The sequence below is a fragment of the Dendropsophus ebraccatus genome, chromosome 8, assembly GCF_027789765.1.
Source record: "Dendropsophus ebraccatus isolate aDenEbr1 chromosome 8, aDenEbr1.pat, whole genome shotgun sequence".
Lineage (NCBI taxonomy): Eukaryota > Metazoa > Chordata > Amphibia > Anura > Hylidae > Dendropsophus > Dendropsophus ebraccatus.
The window spans coordinates 105,926,756-105,944,384 of NC_091461.1; the positions used below are offsets into that span (position 1 = coordinate 105,926,756).

At 44.3% G+C, this 17,629-nt stretch overlaps 1 protein-coding gene across 5 annotated transcripts in view; it reads left to right on the forward strand.

Annotated features, from left to right (window-relative positions):
• Positions 1-17,629, forward strand: part of FGGY (FGGY carbohydrate kinase domain containing) — a 381,964-nt gene that overhangs the window by 330,219 nt on the left and 34,116 nt on the right. For all 5 annotated transcript variants that reach the window (XM_069981325.1, XM_069981328.1, XM_069981327.1 and 2 more), the window contains 5 exons: positions 1,177-1,284; positions 5,473-5,534; positions 10,772-10,919; positions 11,068-11,142; positions 12,811-12,931. In XM_069981325.1, the coding sequence (XP_069837426.1) occupies positions 1,177-1,284; positions 5,473-5,534; positions 10,772-10,919; positions 11,068-11,142; positions 12,811-12,931 (514 nt within the window). The remainder of the gene's footprint in view (positions 1-1,176; positions 1,285-5,472; positions 5,535-10,771; positions 10,920-11,067; positions 11,143-12,810; positions 12,932-17,629) is intronic.

Consider the following 17,629-nt stretch of genomic DNA (forward strand, 5'->3'; position numbering starts at 1 on the left):
ACAGACTGCTCAGCCAATCACTGACCTCTGCTCAGACGGGCCGCACTGAAGCTGCTGCTGCGCGCGGGAGCTGGAGGAAGAAGGATCGCAGGAGAAGACCTGCTACATGCTTAAGTAATGTATGGTGCCTGTGAGATCTTCGGTCGCCCTTCGCGCATCGCTATTCCACGCAGCGATGTGCGGTCGGTGCCGAATGATTTTAGGTTTGACCCTAAATAAACGATCAGCCGATGACAAGATCATCAGCTGATCGGTGTCTCTATAGGCCCCTTTATCTGCTTGGGCCATCATAATGGCAACCAGTAATGCCATTTTCAGGAACACTCACTACAGATCACGGAGCAGGAGCCTCTCTGTTCTGTTTCCTGTAATATCTGTAGAGGTTACTGCAAGAAGACAAAGCATCATGTGACCTCCCAGCTGAGGACTAGACGATGGGGCAGTCAGCCAGCCATTCTGCCATTGCCTGGTCTTGTATATGATATTGTGGTGTCTCCTCGGATTCTCCATGATCTTCCTACTGTATCCACAATCACCTATATATACTTCATAGCTGACAAATGCTGTTACATTAGATCCCGCTCATCATGGGCGGTCAGAGGCTCCATGTGCAGCAGCATCTGATGCTTCCCAGCCATTCACAGATGCTTTTTTCTTTTTTTTCAGAAAGCTTTCAGACATCATTGGGAGAAGTGTCCAATATAAACACTTACAGATGGCATTAGCCAAAGTAAACAAGGATTTCAGGGCCGGCTGTAAATGAGCCGCTGAGCGAGTCTGTGGATCATCAGAAGGGAGATTTCATGTCCCGGGATCTCTGTTCTCTGCTGTGGAATGTATACTGTATATATCAGCATTCAGTATACACTCTGTATATACTGTATGACATAGGGGAGGGAGGGCTGGGCAAGATAGCATCTGATAGCATCTGATAGCCTGAGCGAGGGGACAAAGAGCCAGACCCTATTATACTGTGAAGCTGGTTACATATCTTAACATAAAAATGACAATACAATGGAGTGTGACAAAGTAAATGTCTGCCCCGCCCCAGCGGGTGTGACATCACTAATCCCACCCCTGAGGAGCAGGACAGACACATCATATACTTCACAATATAATAGCCCTGTAATCTACTAATAATCTAATCCAATGTTGTTGCTTCTTCCTCCCCTACAGATTAGTGAGGAGCCTCTATTTGTCCCTGGTGTCTGGGGTCCCTATTACTCAGCCATGGTCCCTGGATTCTGGCTCAACGAGGGAGGACAAAGCGCAACCGGAAAACTCGTAAGTTGTTTGTGATCTCCGTTGTGATGGGATGTTATAGGACCTTATATACTACTTCTCACCATCTGTACATTATACAGGGCATGCTGCTCTGTGTAGGTTTTCCTCCCTATGTACAGAATGTGTGAGCTGCCCTTCATGTATACTCTCCCTCCTCTCCACACTTTTGTCTGCTGCGCACAACCACTTCCTTGCTGCTATCTCTAATACTGAGAGAACAGTGGGTGGAGCAGAGAGCCCCTCAGAAACAGACAAAGCTCACAGTTAAAGGCCCAGCATAGGCCCTGTAGCAGTGGCGTGGTCTGTCTGTATGGTAGCTACGCCACTGTCTATAGAGATTTCCCAAAATCGTCAGAGCCTAGGAGATAATCATTGAAAACCAGAGGGCGGAGCAATGATCTTCTCTTAAAGGGGATTAGAAAAACATGGCTGCTTACATCCAAATACAGCAGTCCAAAAACAACATTTTGTGTGGTATTTAAAGCTCGGTGTTAATAAGCTGTTATGCCACACACAACCTGAAGACAAGGGTGGCGCTATTTTAGAAGAAAGCATCCATGTTTTTCCACTTTAAGAATTATAGCAGCTTCCTAACTAGCATCTGGTCAGCTTTCATGTATCAGTCTGGAGGCAACACTCATTATCTTACAGAAGATGATCTACATATGATATAATTGTAACAAACACCCAGCTGTGAGAAGTTATCAGTTTAGGACAGGTTATTAAAGTGTCGTGAATTTTTTTTTGGCAGAAATCAATAGTACAGGCGATTTTAAAAAACTTTGTAATTGGGTTTATTAGCCGAAAAATGCATTTTTATCATGAAAAAGCAGTTTGAAGCTCTCCCCCCTGTCTTCATTGTTCTCATATGGAGAGAGCTAAATAAAAGACCAAAACAGAACAACAAAGAGTTAATCTAGAAATACCTCACCCTTTATCTCCTCTGACAGTCAGCACTGACCTCTCTGAGCTCTGATTACATCTATCACCCAGCTCCTGCATGTAATCCCTTTGTTCTCTGCTTTCTGCTGCCGTCTAACTCCCTCCTCCTCCCTCCTCCCCCCTCTCCTCTCTATAGACCAGACTGGGTACGTCTGATGCAACAAGTCACAATTTCCTGATTTTTTGCAGTGGATGGAAAAGAGAAGGGAGGGGGGGACCTGGAAAAAAGCTTTTTAAATGCAGATAATGGCATATTTGGCTAATAAACCCAATTACAAAGTTTCTTAAAATCGCCTGGACTATTGATTTCTGAAAAAGAAAATAAAAAAATACGACAGTGACTCTTTAAGGTCCCCATACACCTTAGATTTTAGATGGCCAAACCTGCTGCTCATGGCGGATTCAGCTTTCAATCTAAGAAAAAAAAAATCACGTCTGACCCCTTTGTTCAGAAAGAGATAAGTCGCTGTCAGAGCTCTCGCTGCAGTGTACCCCTCCCTTCAACTCTACATGCAGTTGTCTCTTACCATCGGGCCATGCTTATCGTGGGCTGCAGTCGGATTTGCTGTTCTCTCCGTGATCTCTGCCCCGCACGTCTTCCGATTGCAGCGCTGTGACGTGAAGCGATGGCCGCACATTGATTCCCTGCATAATATATGGATGTTTAGTCATGAGGTTCGGGTGATCTGCTGTGACTCAGATAGCAGAGCGCTGTGGCCGCTGGATGTGCCGCATTTACATATTGATTCAGGAGATGAGGTGATTCATAGAGCGAGCGCAGAGACAGCGGCCTGTCATCCATTACTGCTCACCATCCCCGAACACAGCGCAAACCTGAGCTCATCTGCTGACATCTTCTCCTGACACAGGACGAGGGGGGGGAGGAAACATATCTGTGTCATCTACTCTCAAAATTAGAAAATCCTATACAATGCTGTTTGTTTTTAGGAAAGCTGTAGACAAAGCTGCATAAGAGTCTGGTAATACATAGGAGAAAATCCAGCACAACGCATGAGACTTAAAGGGGTATTCCAAGAAAAAAAATCACTTTTCAAAAGTAGGAGATCGTGGGGGGGTCCAACCTCTATACCTCCCCCCCCACCACCGCCAATCTCTGTATCGGGCCCCGACTTCTGTATTATGAATAGAGCCATGGGTATGGCTCGTCACCCGTGGCTCTATTCATTCCTATGGAGCGACGGAAAGTGAAGAGTATGGCGGAAGAGTGATGTACTTGGCTCTTTCCGCTGACTCCATAGGAATGAATAGAGCCGCGAGTCACACACCATACCCACGGCTCTATTCATATTACAGAAGCCTGGGGGCAATATGGAGGTTGGCGAGGGGTACCGAGGTCTGACCCCCCCATGGTCTTCTACTTTTTCCCTAATTTTCCCTGGTATACCTCTTCCCACGAAGTGAAACCGAGCGGAACTCGTGCCGCAGTCTCCGCTCAGAATCCTGCCTCTCACTGTGTGATAGTGTTGTCTCGTGCGCCTCCTTGCTCCGTTTAAAGGATTGCCACGTCCAACATTTTTCTTCAAACGTAATATAAGTTTTAGACACTTTAGAGACATTTTTCTTCCGGGTCCAGAGTCATAGCCTCCGTAAAGGGGCGTGGTCTAATACACACTTAGAAATCTCATAATTGTGTCACACAATAAGGCTATGTTCCCACACAGTATTTTTGCTCAGTGTAACCGCCGTTACTTCAAACCAACGTCGGTTGTTTTGCAATAATGGCCGTTATTTGCCAATAAATTACGGCCATCCACTAAATTTCAACAGTGTTTGAACATAGCCTTTCTGTGTTTTCAATTCCATTCAAAATACTGAGTAAAATACTGTGTGGGAACATAGTCTAAAGAGTACCGGTCATAAAAAAAAACTTCTGACATGTCAGAGAGACACATCAAAAGTTTTGATCTGTTGGGGTCTGAGAGGGGGATTTATGAAGACCGACGTACTCATATGCTGGTCTTAATTTAGGCCCGCCCCCTTTCCCCTGGACGAATTTACTAAAAGGCACACGCCTCTTGGTGAATCAGGCCTGCCGGGTGCCCAAGACTGCACGACCGGGATCACGGTGCCGACAGGGTAATGTAAAAGAAAAAAAAATGATGTACCTGATTTAACATTCGCTTTAAGTTTCTTCTCAAGGAGGACACCAAACTGTTGTCTAGGGTCTTGAAGATCATACAATGCTTTACTAGGAAGAAATGCAATGTAGCCTTTCTCTAGGTCTAGAAGGAAGGGATCTTATCTATTGGTGCCACCTATTGGAGATGGGATCCCTGCTAATCTATGCTCAGCCCCTTTAAGAGTCTTAAAACATGACTGGGGATAAATAACCAAGCTAGAATCTCCTCCAGACTGAAGATTTACCCATCTGTACACAGCTGGGCTTGTAAACTAGATTATTTCCATTTACTCACAGCAAGAAGAGATCATAAAATTGTGATGAATCAAAATAGAAAGTGCAACGGGAAGCTGCAAATGATAAACCAGAAAAGCCCCTCAAATGCATTTCAGTGGACTGCATTTCGCCACAAAAAAAACTAGAAAATCCTAAACTTTCTGAAGTCACCACCTTAAAGGGGTTCTCCAGTGAAAATCTTTTTCTTTCAAATCAACTAGTTTCAGAAAGTTATACAGATTTGTAATATACTTCTATTTAAAAATCTAATTTCTTCCCATACTTATCAGCTGCTGTATGTCCTACAGGAAATGTTGTTTTCTTTTCAGTCTGACACAGTGCTCTCTGCTGCCACCTCTGTCCATATCAGACACTGTCCACAGCAGTAGCAAATCCCCATAGAAAACCTCTCCTGCTCTGAACAGTTTCTGTCTGAGACAGAGGTGGCAGCAGAGAGCAGTGTGTCAAAAAGAAAACATTGCTTCCTGCAGGACATACAGCAGCTAGTAAGTATGGAAAGACTTGAGATTTTTAAATAGAACTTTCTGAAATTAGTTGATTTGAAAGAAGAAAGATTTTTGCTGAAGTACACCTTTAATATCAGGGAACTTTTCCCTCCTCTTCCTCTCTTTTATTCTCCAAGCTAAACTAAATGTTACTTTTCCGCCTGCGTTCCACTGACGTGCGTCCCATCCATGTAAATGAATTGAAGTGTTTCTGTGAGTTGCGCGGTGGGCAGATAAATAGATTATGTTGCATTATGTGATGCAGAATAGGACGCTGGATCCATTACACTTCATTGAATTTGCATTTCTTTCTCCTTTCTTGAGATTGATCACGTCGTCCGGGGCCACGATGGATTCACCGAATTACAGAAGAAAGCTGAATCCAGGTCAGTGTCATTTTTTTTTTTTTTTTCCTACGGCTTTCCTGCTGCCGACTGGAACCTTTTCAATTTGTCATTACCATAATGATAGAAAGCAGCCGGGTCCATACATCAGCCGCACAATAGGAAAGATCTGCCAAGATATCCCTGACAATAATTACTTTTGTCTCGTACTGATTGAAAGCTTTTAGACAAAAAAAAATAATAGAGTAAAATGGGACAAAGATCAAAGACGAGAGACGAAGAAAGATTATGTTTCTGAATATAACAGGAATGTATTTCTCCTTGGGTTGTGCGGTTACGGAATACGGCTCTGCTTTCTTCATTACAAGCCTGGCGGTACGAGCCGTGTACTGGCAAATCCGCGGCAGCGCTAGATAAAGGGCTGCCAAGATTCTTCACACCGTAATAAGAAATTGGCGTCTTCACTCCTCCGTCTTTAAAGTTTGAGGCTAGGTTCACACTATGTATATTTGAGGCTGTATTTGTGAGGCTGTATAGCAACCAAAACCAGGAGTGGATTGAAAACACAGAAAGGATCTGTTCACATAATGTTGTAATTGAGTGGATGGCCGTCATTTAATGGCAAATATGTGCTGTTATTTTAAAACAACGGCTGTTATATTGAAATAATGGCCGTTATTTACCGTTATATGGCGGCCATCCACTCAATTACAACATTATGTGAACAGAGCCTTTCTGTGTTTTCAATCCACTCCTGGTTTTGGCTGCTATGAGGACCTGACATGAGGACCAAATACAGCCTCAAATATACATAGTGTGAACCCAGCGAGAATCTGCATACAGTGATGAAAATGTGTTTTGCACTTCAGTCACCTCCAGAGCTGCGTGCAAAATTCAGCTAGTTGCTTTGACTGTATTGTGCCACACTAGCATGGATTAGTGTGGTGTTGCTATTGGTTACACCCTTTGTAAAAGCCTGTACTTATTGTACACAAGTAGTGATGAGTAGTGATAAGGTTTCGCCACTAGATGTCATTATTACAGATGTATGTATTCGGAAGCTGCACGGTTGAAGTGTTTAAAGGGTTACTGTTTATTTGTGTGTCACATGGATCTGTGAACCTTTGGAAATCTTTTTTTCTATCCTATCACCTCTATCCTATACACTGAGGAAGGAAGTCACATGGGTGAAGGAAGTGTAAGAGTCTTCTGTGTTGGACATTGTAGAGGAAGGACACAAGCTAGAAAGCTCTCTACAGTGGTCCTCTCTGGGCCCTGTCCCTCTGCCAGGTTCCACTACTCTCAAGCAAGTCAGTAGGAAGCAAGACAAGACACAGCTTACAGTTTCTCCTCAGCTCACTCTACACAACACGATGCAGTGTTAAACCCCTACAGGAGAGGACAAGTCAGAGATCATCTCAACCCACGCCGTGGACTAGGAGAGTCACAGTGCAGGACAGTATCCACAGACAGCAGTAAGCTAGGAACTGATCCGGATAGAGCAAAGTTGCTAAGAGCCTAGGAACTCTTTCTCGCAGCGCGGGTGTCAGCAGGAAATCCTCAGCATTCCACTCATCCCAGGTAACAAGGTCTGGGGCCTTGTATCACCCCCCTAGGATGGGTCCCCCAACACTGGTAGGGCATCAGGTGGTGCGAAGACCCAAAGGTCAACACACAGGCACAAGTATTCTTTTCTTCTACTAAGTATTCTTCTACCTTATCTTCCAACATCCCAGCAGAGCACAGTACTACTTGGGTTGGGACTCTCACGACATCCTCCTCTCTGCTACTCTGATTCTTTGTATCTCTCAACACGCTACTCAGTCAGCATGACTGTACCCTCTACTGTATTCCTATCATAGATGTGGTTGCTGTATTATCAAGTGTACTACCGACTGTATTATCAAGTGTCTTATCAAGTGTTTTCTCAAGAAAACATATCCTGTCAAAGCAAAGCTGTATAACCTGCTGCACACCAGTCCTTTTCAAGAAAAAACAAGATTATTTATGGTAAAGAGACTCTGTGATTCATCACATCACACCGACACAGTGTATACTATAGCCTTGAGACATTTCCCCTTTCTGTGGGTTGCAGATCCACTAGTCCGGGAGGGTCACTACACCACTCCGGCCCACCGTGATATCATCCCAAGGGACCCTGTAGCAGCCCGGAGGGCACTGTCCACAGGGGAACAAGGTACAACTGGCCATTTAAACTAAAAGCCGGTGTGCCACCATACCTGTGTGCCCAACCGGCACTGGCGTCACCACATAACATCACCGGCTCGGTTGTATCTCGGCCAACCACCATAGATCTGGAGTCACACCTCAACATCTAGCAAGTGACCGGCCACTCCTCCAACATAACACCTCGGGGGCACACCACACTAGCATAGCGCTGTTAAGGGGGAACTAGGCTGGTACTGTTGCAAAAACACTGGTCATGTCTGCAACTGACTCTGTTATGGTGCATTCTTTAAGGACTGCTATAGGACTGCTACAGTGGGTGGTGTTGTTATTGGACATTGTGTTGGGGCTGTTATGGAAGTATCGGGGATGGCACTATTACGGGTTTGCTCAAGCTGACATTGTTTTAGGGAAATCGTCCGATACTGTCAGGGATAAGCAGTGCCTGGCATGGTTAAAGGACATTGTGCTGGGACTGCTGAATACTGTTGCATCTTTGATGAAAGTACAGTGGTTTGTTATGTCATAGGGTAGTGCTGGAACAGCTATGGAAACACTAGAGTTGGTCTTGGTATAGGATTGCTGAGACTGGCACTGTTATGGAGAAGTTAATTGGTTCTACCATTGTCCATAGGCTGTTATGGAAGCACTGGGTTGGTACTGTTATAGGGTTACTTTACAGTGATTTTCATTACTGGGAATTATGTCTGACTCTGTTATCAAAGAACTAAGGCACTGTTTGGGTCTATTCACATTGAACAGTTCAGTTGCAGTTCTTGTGGCAAGGCTGAGAACAGTGCGGCCAAAAACCCATGTGGTTTCAAGAGCTGCACCTGCTAAGTGTCAGTCCTTACTGTCATACTGGCGTTCTATTCAGAAAAGATCCATAGTCTCAATGTATGGGGTCAGCCGCCTATATCAGAAGGAGCAAAAACATCAATATAAACAATAACAATCCTCTTATACTTCATGTAACCAAAAGGCTAAAAGTAAAACTGAAGCGTGACAGAGGGATTAAAAAAAAATTAAAAATAAAATTATAGAAAAGTTTAAAGTTTTAAATTACAAGTTGGTTCCAGAAAGGAAAACATTGCAAATGATGTGAGCGGTGATGTGAATTAATGATTTTAATGTCTTCCAAGTGTGGCGCATTCTGAGCGATATCCCAGGATCGGCGCACATGTTACCGTCTAATTGAAAAAACATGGAGCTAAATGAGCAAATTCGAAGAGCAAATATACAGCGTGGGGGGGAGGTCAGATGTCAGGCGGGTAGAACACATGCCCGGGGCCCCCGGGGGTTCATTAGCGTGTGGCTGTGTATACATGTGCACTTAACGTATATTACAATTTCACTTTAGATGAGACAATGGCCGATCATTCGTCATTACGGAGAGCGGCGATCCCAACCTGGAGACTCCTAGAGAAAATCTTCCATAGTCTGCAACCTGTTGTGAAATGGGACCCCCGGCATTCCGTAGCACTGACAGCTGCAATCTCCCCATAGTAGTGCCAGCCTAAGCAACCACATGTCAGTGCCACCTTAAGTACATCTGACACAAAGGATCATAACATTGACATCACAGTGCCCCATAATAATGCCCGTCACTGTGCATCTGTTACAGTTGCCCCATGACAGTTCCACATAACAGTATCAGTCGCAGTACTTCCATAACAATTCCAGCACAAGGTCTGATACTGTTGTCATTATGGTGCCACATAACAATGCCAACCAGTATGCATAAATGTTAGTGCCAGACATACTGTAGTTCCTTCATAACAGAACCAACATAAGCAACCACATGACAGTACCAATTTGTAATAACAATGCCATCATAGTGCCTCATAGCTATTCCAGCCGGAATGCATCCACCGTATGTTGGGACCAATGTTCTCCTTTGACAACACCAACATAAGCAACCATTGACAGTGCCAGTCCCAATTCTTCCATAACAATCCCAGCACAAAGTACCATAACAATGCCATCATAGTGCCTTATAACAGTGACAGCCAGCATGCATCTATATAAGTACTATCATTTCCCAATAGGAGCACCAGCATAAGCAACCACATAACAGTGCCAGCCCCATGGCTTCTATACCAATCTCAGCACAATCCAGCTTATTGACAGACATTGTGCCTCCATAATGGCAGAAACTTCTGTTCTCTCACATCAGTCTCATCCTCAGTGTTTGTATAAGTACCAGACACTGTCCCCCATAACATAGCTGGCCTTAATCCACCCATATTAGTACCAGTCAGAGTTTCCCATTACGGTGCCAGCCTTAGCAACCTCATAACTGTACCAGCCATAGTTCTATAACATTCCCAGCTAGATTCCCCATGAAAGTGTCACCACAGTGACCCATAACAATACCAAATACTGTGCTTACTTGACAGTGCCAGCCCATTTTTCTGTAACGGTGCCAGCTATAGCATCCCCATAACAGTACCATCCTCAGTGGTTCTAGTAAACTGCTAAATCATGCGACATCAATCACTGTCAGTCACAGTGCTTCTACATTAGTGCCAGTGCCATGATAGTGCTAGTCACAGTTCCTTTATAACAGTGTCAATCATACAACCCAATCATAGTATCAGCAAAGTCCCCCATACTAATAACAAGTGTGGTGTCTCTATGGTAATGCCAGCCATACAGTAGTTTCCTATAACAGTAAAAGCCTTAGTGCCTCTAAGTTTATCAAAGACCGTTTCCCCATAGCAGTGCCAGCAACAGTTCCCTATAACTGTGTCAGCCTCAGTTTCCTCATAACAGTGCCTGTCATTATAGCTTCATACCAATGCAAGTACAGTGAGATATAATAATGCCAACCCCTGAGCTTCCATGTTTGCACCAACCACAGTGCCCCCCCCCCCATAATTCAGCCACAGTTCCCCTATAGCAGTATCCAGCTGACCTCTCTCCATGTTTTCCATCCTCTGGTGACTTCTGGTCTTACGCTGACGTACACATGAGATGAGGGTTTTGCCGACGGGTAATTACCCCTGATTGGCGGTGTTTTGCTTTCCTCGCACACATGTGTAAATATTTACATTCCGTAGAATAACTCGCCGTATTCCGTACTCTCCTAGTGGCCTCCACCTGTACGCATACTTAAATGATCACCTGGACCAAATCCGAGCGTCGCGGCCCCAAGACTGTCTGACTGGTGATTTGCATGTCTGGCCGGATTTTCACGGAAACCGATCGCCGCTCGCTGACCTCACTCTGAAGGGGATGGTAAGAAATACTAATCCTTGTACTGCAGTGTAAAGCATAGAGGAAGACTCCTGATAGAAAATGCACTTTTCATTGCTTTTTCCTAATAGAGCAGCCGGCACTGAGGATAATACACAGTAGGTCGGCTCATTATTTGTTTTCTTTGCAGGTTGTGGGGTTGACCCTGTCCCGGGGTCTGGATGACCTGGCTTTGCTGTACCTGGCCACAGTACAGAGCATTGCGGTGAGATGACAGATGGTTTAGATGAAGAGTTCTTCTTCCCTGTAATCAGATGCAATATCGATCCCAATGTGTAATCATGAAAACTGATACAATGTCTAATGTTCCTCTAATGGCCAATAGTCATGGCTCATCTGATATATGCAAATATAAGGATAGCGGGTTGGGGTGAAGGGAGACATGTGGATAAACAGGGGGATGTGTCTTGTGAGCATTGTTGGTAAAATTGTGACTTTCACTCCCCTCACTACTCTCACATTACTACTACTCTCATTCCCAGTCACAACTCTCAATTCGCTTGGAAGGTGCAGGTAAATGAGCAGCAAATAGATTTAGTTTTTTGTAGTAGACTTCTGTCTCCCTTTCTGCAGAGCGGCTCCTGTAGCAGACAGTCTCCCTTTCTGCAGAGCAGCTTCTGTAGCAGGCAGTCTCCCTTTCTGCAGAGCAGCTCCTGTAGCAGACAGTCTCCCTTTCTGCAGAGCAGCTCCTGTAGCAGGCAGTCTCCCTTTCTGCAGAGCAGCTCCTGTAGCAGACAGTCTCCCTTTCTGCAGAGCGGCTCCTGTAGCAGGCTGTCTCCCTTTCTGCAGAGCGGCTCCTGTAGCAGGCAGTCTCCCTTTCTGCAGAGCAGCTCCTGTAGCAGGCTGTCTCCCTTTCTGCAGAGCGGCTCCTGTAGCAGGCAGTCTCCCTTTCTGCAGAGCGGCTCCTGTAGCAGGCAGTCTCCCTTTCTGCAGAGCAGCTCCTGTAGCAGGCTGTCTCCCTTTCTGCAGAGCAGCTCCTGTAGCAGGCAGTCTCCCTTTCTGCAGAGCAGCTCCTGTAGCAGGCAGTCTCCCTTTCTGCAGAGCAGCTCCTGTAGCAGGCTGTCTCCCTTTCTGCAGAGCAGCTCCTGTAGCAGACAGTCTCCCTTTCTGCAGAGCAGCTCCTGTAGCAGACAGTCTCCCTTTCTGCAGAGCAGCTCCTGTAGCAGGCAGTCTCCCTTTCTGCAGAGCAGCTCCTGTAGCAGGCAGTCTCCCTTTCTGCAGAGCAGCTCCTGTAGCAGACAGTCTCCCTTTCTGCAGAGCATCTCCTGTAGAAGGCAGTCTCCCTTTCTGCAGAGCATCTCCTGTAGCAGGCTGTCTCCCTTTCTGCAGAGCAGCTTTTACAGTAGGATCTTTTCTTCTCTAATGAGTAGCTCTTGTGGCAGGCTGTCTCCCTTCCTACAAAGCAGCTATTGTACCATGCTGTCTCTCTCTGTAGTGCAGCTCATGTGCCAGACCATCTCCCTCTCTACAGTGCAGCTCTGGTACCAGGCTGTCTATATCTCCACAGATCCCTTCCTGTGGCAGTCTCTCTCTCTCTCTCTCTCTCTCTCTCTCTCTCTCTCTCTCTCTCTCTCTCTCTCTCTCTCTCTCGCTTTTGTAGCATTATCTGCAGAGCAGACTGTTTCCATCTCTATAAAGCAGCTCTTGTAGCAGGCCACTTTTCTCTCATTGAGACTGGCTTACTGTACTACAGACCAGATGCACCAGTGTGCCCCATGACTCCTCTGCATATAGCTGTCTGTGTCTTGAGGACCTGCACAGTCTGGTCACGTGACCACAGCTCCTTTAACAGCTTCTACTTACATCTGTAGGTTATTCACTTGCTCTGTTTACTCACAATATTTACTTACTGATTTTGTTCTCTTATTTGTAGTTGGGAACCAGGCACATTTTGGAAACAATGAAATCTTCAGGTCACAGCACCAGCAGTTTGTTCCTATGTGGGGGGCTCAGTAAGAATCCCCTATTTGTGCAGATGCATGCTGACATTACTGGTAAGTCATAGCACTTTAACAATTCACTATAGAAAGGCCTGGACTTCTACATTTTGCTACCTCTCTAGCTAAAACTCTATATGTTGTTGTAATATATATATATATATATATATATATATATATATATATATATATATATATATAAAAATATATACATACACTTGCTGTGGCAACCTACCTAGGGTAAGTAGGTGACTTCCCTTTGGGAGCAGAAATGCAGACTTGTCAAGTTTCCCACCATTGATTTGCAATACCAGACACAGCCTATAAACAAGAGTGGCGCTGTTTGTAGGTGAGAGCAGTCATGTTTTTTATCAGTTGATATAAAATTCCAGCCATTCCCTCTTTGACCCTTATCAGTCCTCTTATCATCCCCCCACATGTCACCACCTGCTGGAATCCGCTCCGTCCAGTGGAATTTACACAGTGATGTGGAAACTATTTTGTTTGTTGCTGGGATACCTGGATGAAACATTCCCGGAGCGGGGGCAGCGATCACGTATCGTTCCAGGCCGGGGAATCCCTTGTTTTTGTTTTGATCTCGGCCTGTGGAGAGAAGTCAGAGTTTATCAGCAGCGAATGTTTCCCTCTGGTTTCTATTACTAGTTACTACAAAGTTTACCCGTTACCATGGAAACGTCAAAACTTTCCTGCTGGCGATACATTGTATATTGTGCGTCTGGCAGCAAAAAGAGGCTTCTCTGGAATAACACTATGGAATATTTTCCAGCTCGATTCTCCCACCGTGTATAGAAGACACGTACAGGCACAGGACGCGATCACACGTAGAGTATGTCTTTATTGCTTTTAGTTTTGTGGGGAAAGTTCCAGGATAAGGGGGCATTCACACAATCTCCGGTATCTATCCGTAGCACGGACGGTGTCCTGCAGACTGGATCTCGGAGCTGATTAATTATGATTTCGGGAGCTGCAATACTATTTGAAAGCTAGCGCTAGTGTACTGACACAGCCACGCAGCTGTGTCTTTACACCAGCGCGAACATTGAAATGATATCGGATCTCCTGCAGGACACCGTCCGTGCTACGGACAGATTTCGGAGATTGCGTGAATGCCCCCTTACGTGTCATTTGTCCATTAAAGGCCCCCTTCACACATAAGGAAAATGATCTGGCTTTCTTCCCAGGAAATCCAGACAAGGTTCTAGGGTTCTGTTGGGCAGAGAAAAATCCTGAAGGAGGTCCATGCTGGAAAATAGGCCTAGAAATTCAGGACCGGTAATTGTCCAGAATTCCATCACAGATGCCCCAAAGAATGGCTTGTCAGCCTGGACGAGCACCCAGGCAAGTGGTGATGGGTGCTTTTAACTGTATGCGCTCCTAACCAGGAGCGTACACAGTTAATTGTGGTGCAGTGTTAGACAGAGCAAGGAACCATTGACCTTCTCTTGCGTTATAATAGGCTACCCACAGATCCAACTACATTATCAATGTAATAGGTCCCCTTTAAAAGAGAAGGGGCGTGACCGTGTTAGAAAGTGCCTGGCTTAAATACACCAAAATTTTGGCACCAATTTTAACACTTAGATTGTGCAAATATTATCATATAATTTGAACTGCTCTGGAAAATTTGGTGCAACTTTATAAAGTCTAGTTCAAAGTGTCACTGTCGTTATAACTATCAAAATCTATCAACAGTAGATGTGATATAAAGCAAGTTTGCAATTTAACCTTTTTTTTTTAGTTGTCATGGAGAGCAAAGCACTTCCTGTTTTCTGACTCTTTTTTTTTTCTCAAAGAGTCAGAAAACAGGAAGTCCTGTGTATCCCAGGCCATCTGAGCGCTCACAGAGAGAAGGCAGTCATGTGACTGACGGACACATTGAGCCGTGACTCTCTGTACTGGCTGGAATTCCTGTGTTTAGTCTGTTTTTTACAACTAGCAGCAGTCCGAAAATCTGCCTTCAGGAGACTGGACCTAGATTTCTGGTAAGTTCAGCTTTGTACTACAACATGCTAAAAAAAAAAAATAATGAATGTATATTGCAAATTTTATATCTCATCTACTGTTGATTTAGATTTTGAAAGTTATAACGACAGGTACACTTTAAGGTTGCATCACTTTAGTATTAGACAATATTGGGAAACTCTAGGCCAGTGATTTTTTTTGTATTATTTTAATTTACATAATTCCCAGCAACAGATTCTGAAAACCATGTTTTAACACTGCAGATATAGTTTTGTGAATGTTGCAAATGTTTCAGCGCATAAATTCCTCAACTGATTTTCATAGTTTTTTTTTTTAACTAAAATTTTTTAAATTGGAAAATTGCAGTTACAAAGTAAGGAGAATTTGATGGATACGACTTAATACTGAAAGTGTAACTGTCATTTAAATGTCATTTTTCATTAGTCAATAAATACCAATAGTACAAGCAATTCTAAGAAACTCTGCAATAGCTTTTATGAAGCAAAAGAGTTTCCTTCTGTAATTAAAAAGCTGTTTTCCTACCTCCCCCCACTTCAGAAGAAGTTCAATATGGTCTATGGAGAGGGGAGGGGTAAGTGAGCAGGGAGAGGAGAAAAGGCAGCCCTGCACAGCACAACATTCTGCTATCTTATCTAACCAAGATCTCACACTAGGAGTGACCTTTCTGATCTGTGAATCCAGCGTTTTATGTGCCTAGACAGTCTCCCAACTGTACAGCTGCTTCTCTGCTCTCCCTGCTCTCTCATCCCCCTCAACCACTCCCCTCTCCATAGGTTATAATGGAGATAGATAGATAGATAGATAGATAGATAGATAGATAGATAGATAGATAGGAGATAGATAGATAGGAGATAGATAGATAGATAGATAGATAGATAGATAGATAGATAGGAGATAGATAGATAGATAGATAGATAGATAGATAGATAGATAGGAGATAAATAGATAGATAGATAGATAGATAGATAGATAGATAGATAGGAGATAGATAGATAGATAGATAGATAGATAGATAGATAGATAGGAGATAGATAGATAGATAGATAGGAGATGGATAGATAGATAGATAGATAGATAGATAGATAGATAGATAGATAGATAGGAGATAGATTGATAGATAGATAGATAGATAGATAGATAGGAGATAGATAGATAGATAGATAGATAGATAGATAGGAGATAGATAGGATATAGATAGATAGGAGATAGATAGATAGATAGATAGATAGATAGATAGGAGATAGATAGACAGGAGATAGATAGGAGATAGATAGATAGGAGATAGATAGATAGATAGATAGATAGGAGATAGATAGACAGGAGATAGATAGATAGATAGGAGATAGATAGATAGATGTCTAAAAGCCTATTACCTATACCACTATTATTTTTAGGCAAAGATAATCTGGTTAAAAGGGTTCTCCAGAATTAAAAGAAAAACAGCATAATTGTTTTCTTCCAAAAACAGCGCCACCCCTGCTCTTAGGTTGTGTGTGGTATCACAACTTGGCTCCATTCACTTTAGTTGAATACCACACACAAACTGAGGACAAGAGTGGTGCTGTCTGTGGAAGAAGGTAGCTATATTTTTCTAATCTTAAGCCCTTTTACTTTTTTGCGGTTCTATATTTCAGATGTAGAAGCCTCTTACACGGCTCTTTATTCTTATTCACTATCAGAAATGTAGAACAATATTCCCTTTATTATTCAGAAATCCTTGTCACCTGCTGAGGTTTCCTATGGGTAACCTTGGTTGGGGGCCCACTCAGACTCACTCGCCCCCCCTAGGCTGAACCCCTAGCTACGCCCCTGGTGAGCTCCCTCAGATGCACCAGGAACGTTTATGTATCGACCTTACAAAATGGAAACTATACCTAAATCTTCTGAAGCCTAAAGCCCCGGACGTTTATTTCCGCTATTATCCTCTGCTCCCTCAGTACACAGATCTCTATCAGAACTTCTCATTATTCCCAACACGGGACATCAAAGCAGAGACGTCAGACAGAACTTGTGGTCACCAGTGATTAATATGGCGCCGCCTACATCCTAAGATCGTCCTCTATTGTCAGCTTCTCCTGAGGATGATGTCATGAGCTTCCAGGTTAAATGCCAATCAGTCCTTCATTTCCTAAATGGTTCATTAAGTGCAGAACAAAATTGTTTTTGGGGATTTATTGGAAGCGGCTTCTGTATAATAGTTATCTTGGGTTTATTGCTGGGATGGTTGATGGGCAGTGACTCATGTGTAGCCTCAAATGTGCTGAAGTCTAGTGGTGGAAAAAATATCAAGTTAAAGGGGTTCTCTGGTAGGGATGGTCCGAACCCGCCGAGGTTTGGGTTCGGCTGAACCTGAATGCTCGGCATCGGATTCCAGCTGTCTGCCCACTCCGTGCAGCGGGCGGATACAGCGGGAGGACCGCCTGGAAAACTGGGATACAGCCTAAGGCTATGGCTGGATCCCAGTTTTCCAGACGTTCCTCCCGCTGGATCCGCTCACTGCACGGAGCGGGCAGACAGCGGGAATCATTACCGAGGGTTCGGGTTCGTACGAACCCCGTCTGAACCAGGTTCGGACCATCCCTATTTTCTGGGCATATATGATTGATAGCCTAACCACAGGAGAGGCTATCAATCACTGATCAGCGCCCTGCACTACCTGTGGCAGTCATTGTATAGTGGTGGCGCTATGTAGCTGCAGCTAGGCTCCCATTCACTTCAGTGTTAGTTGAGCTGCAGTTACCTGACACCACT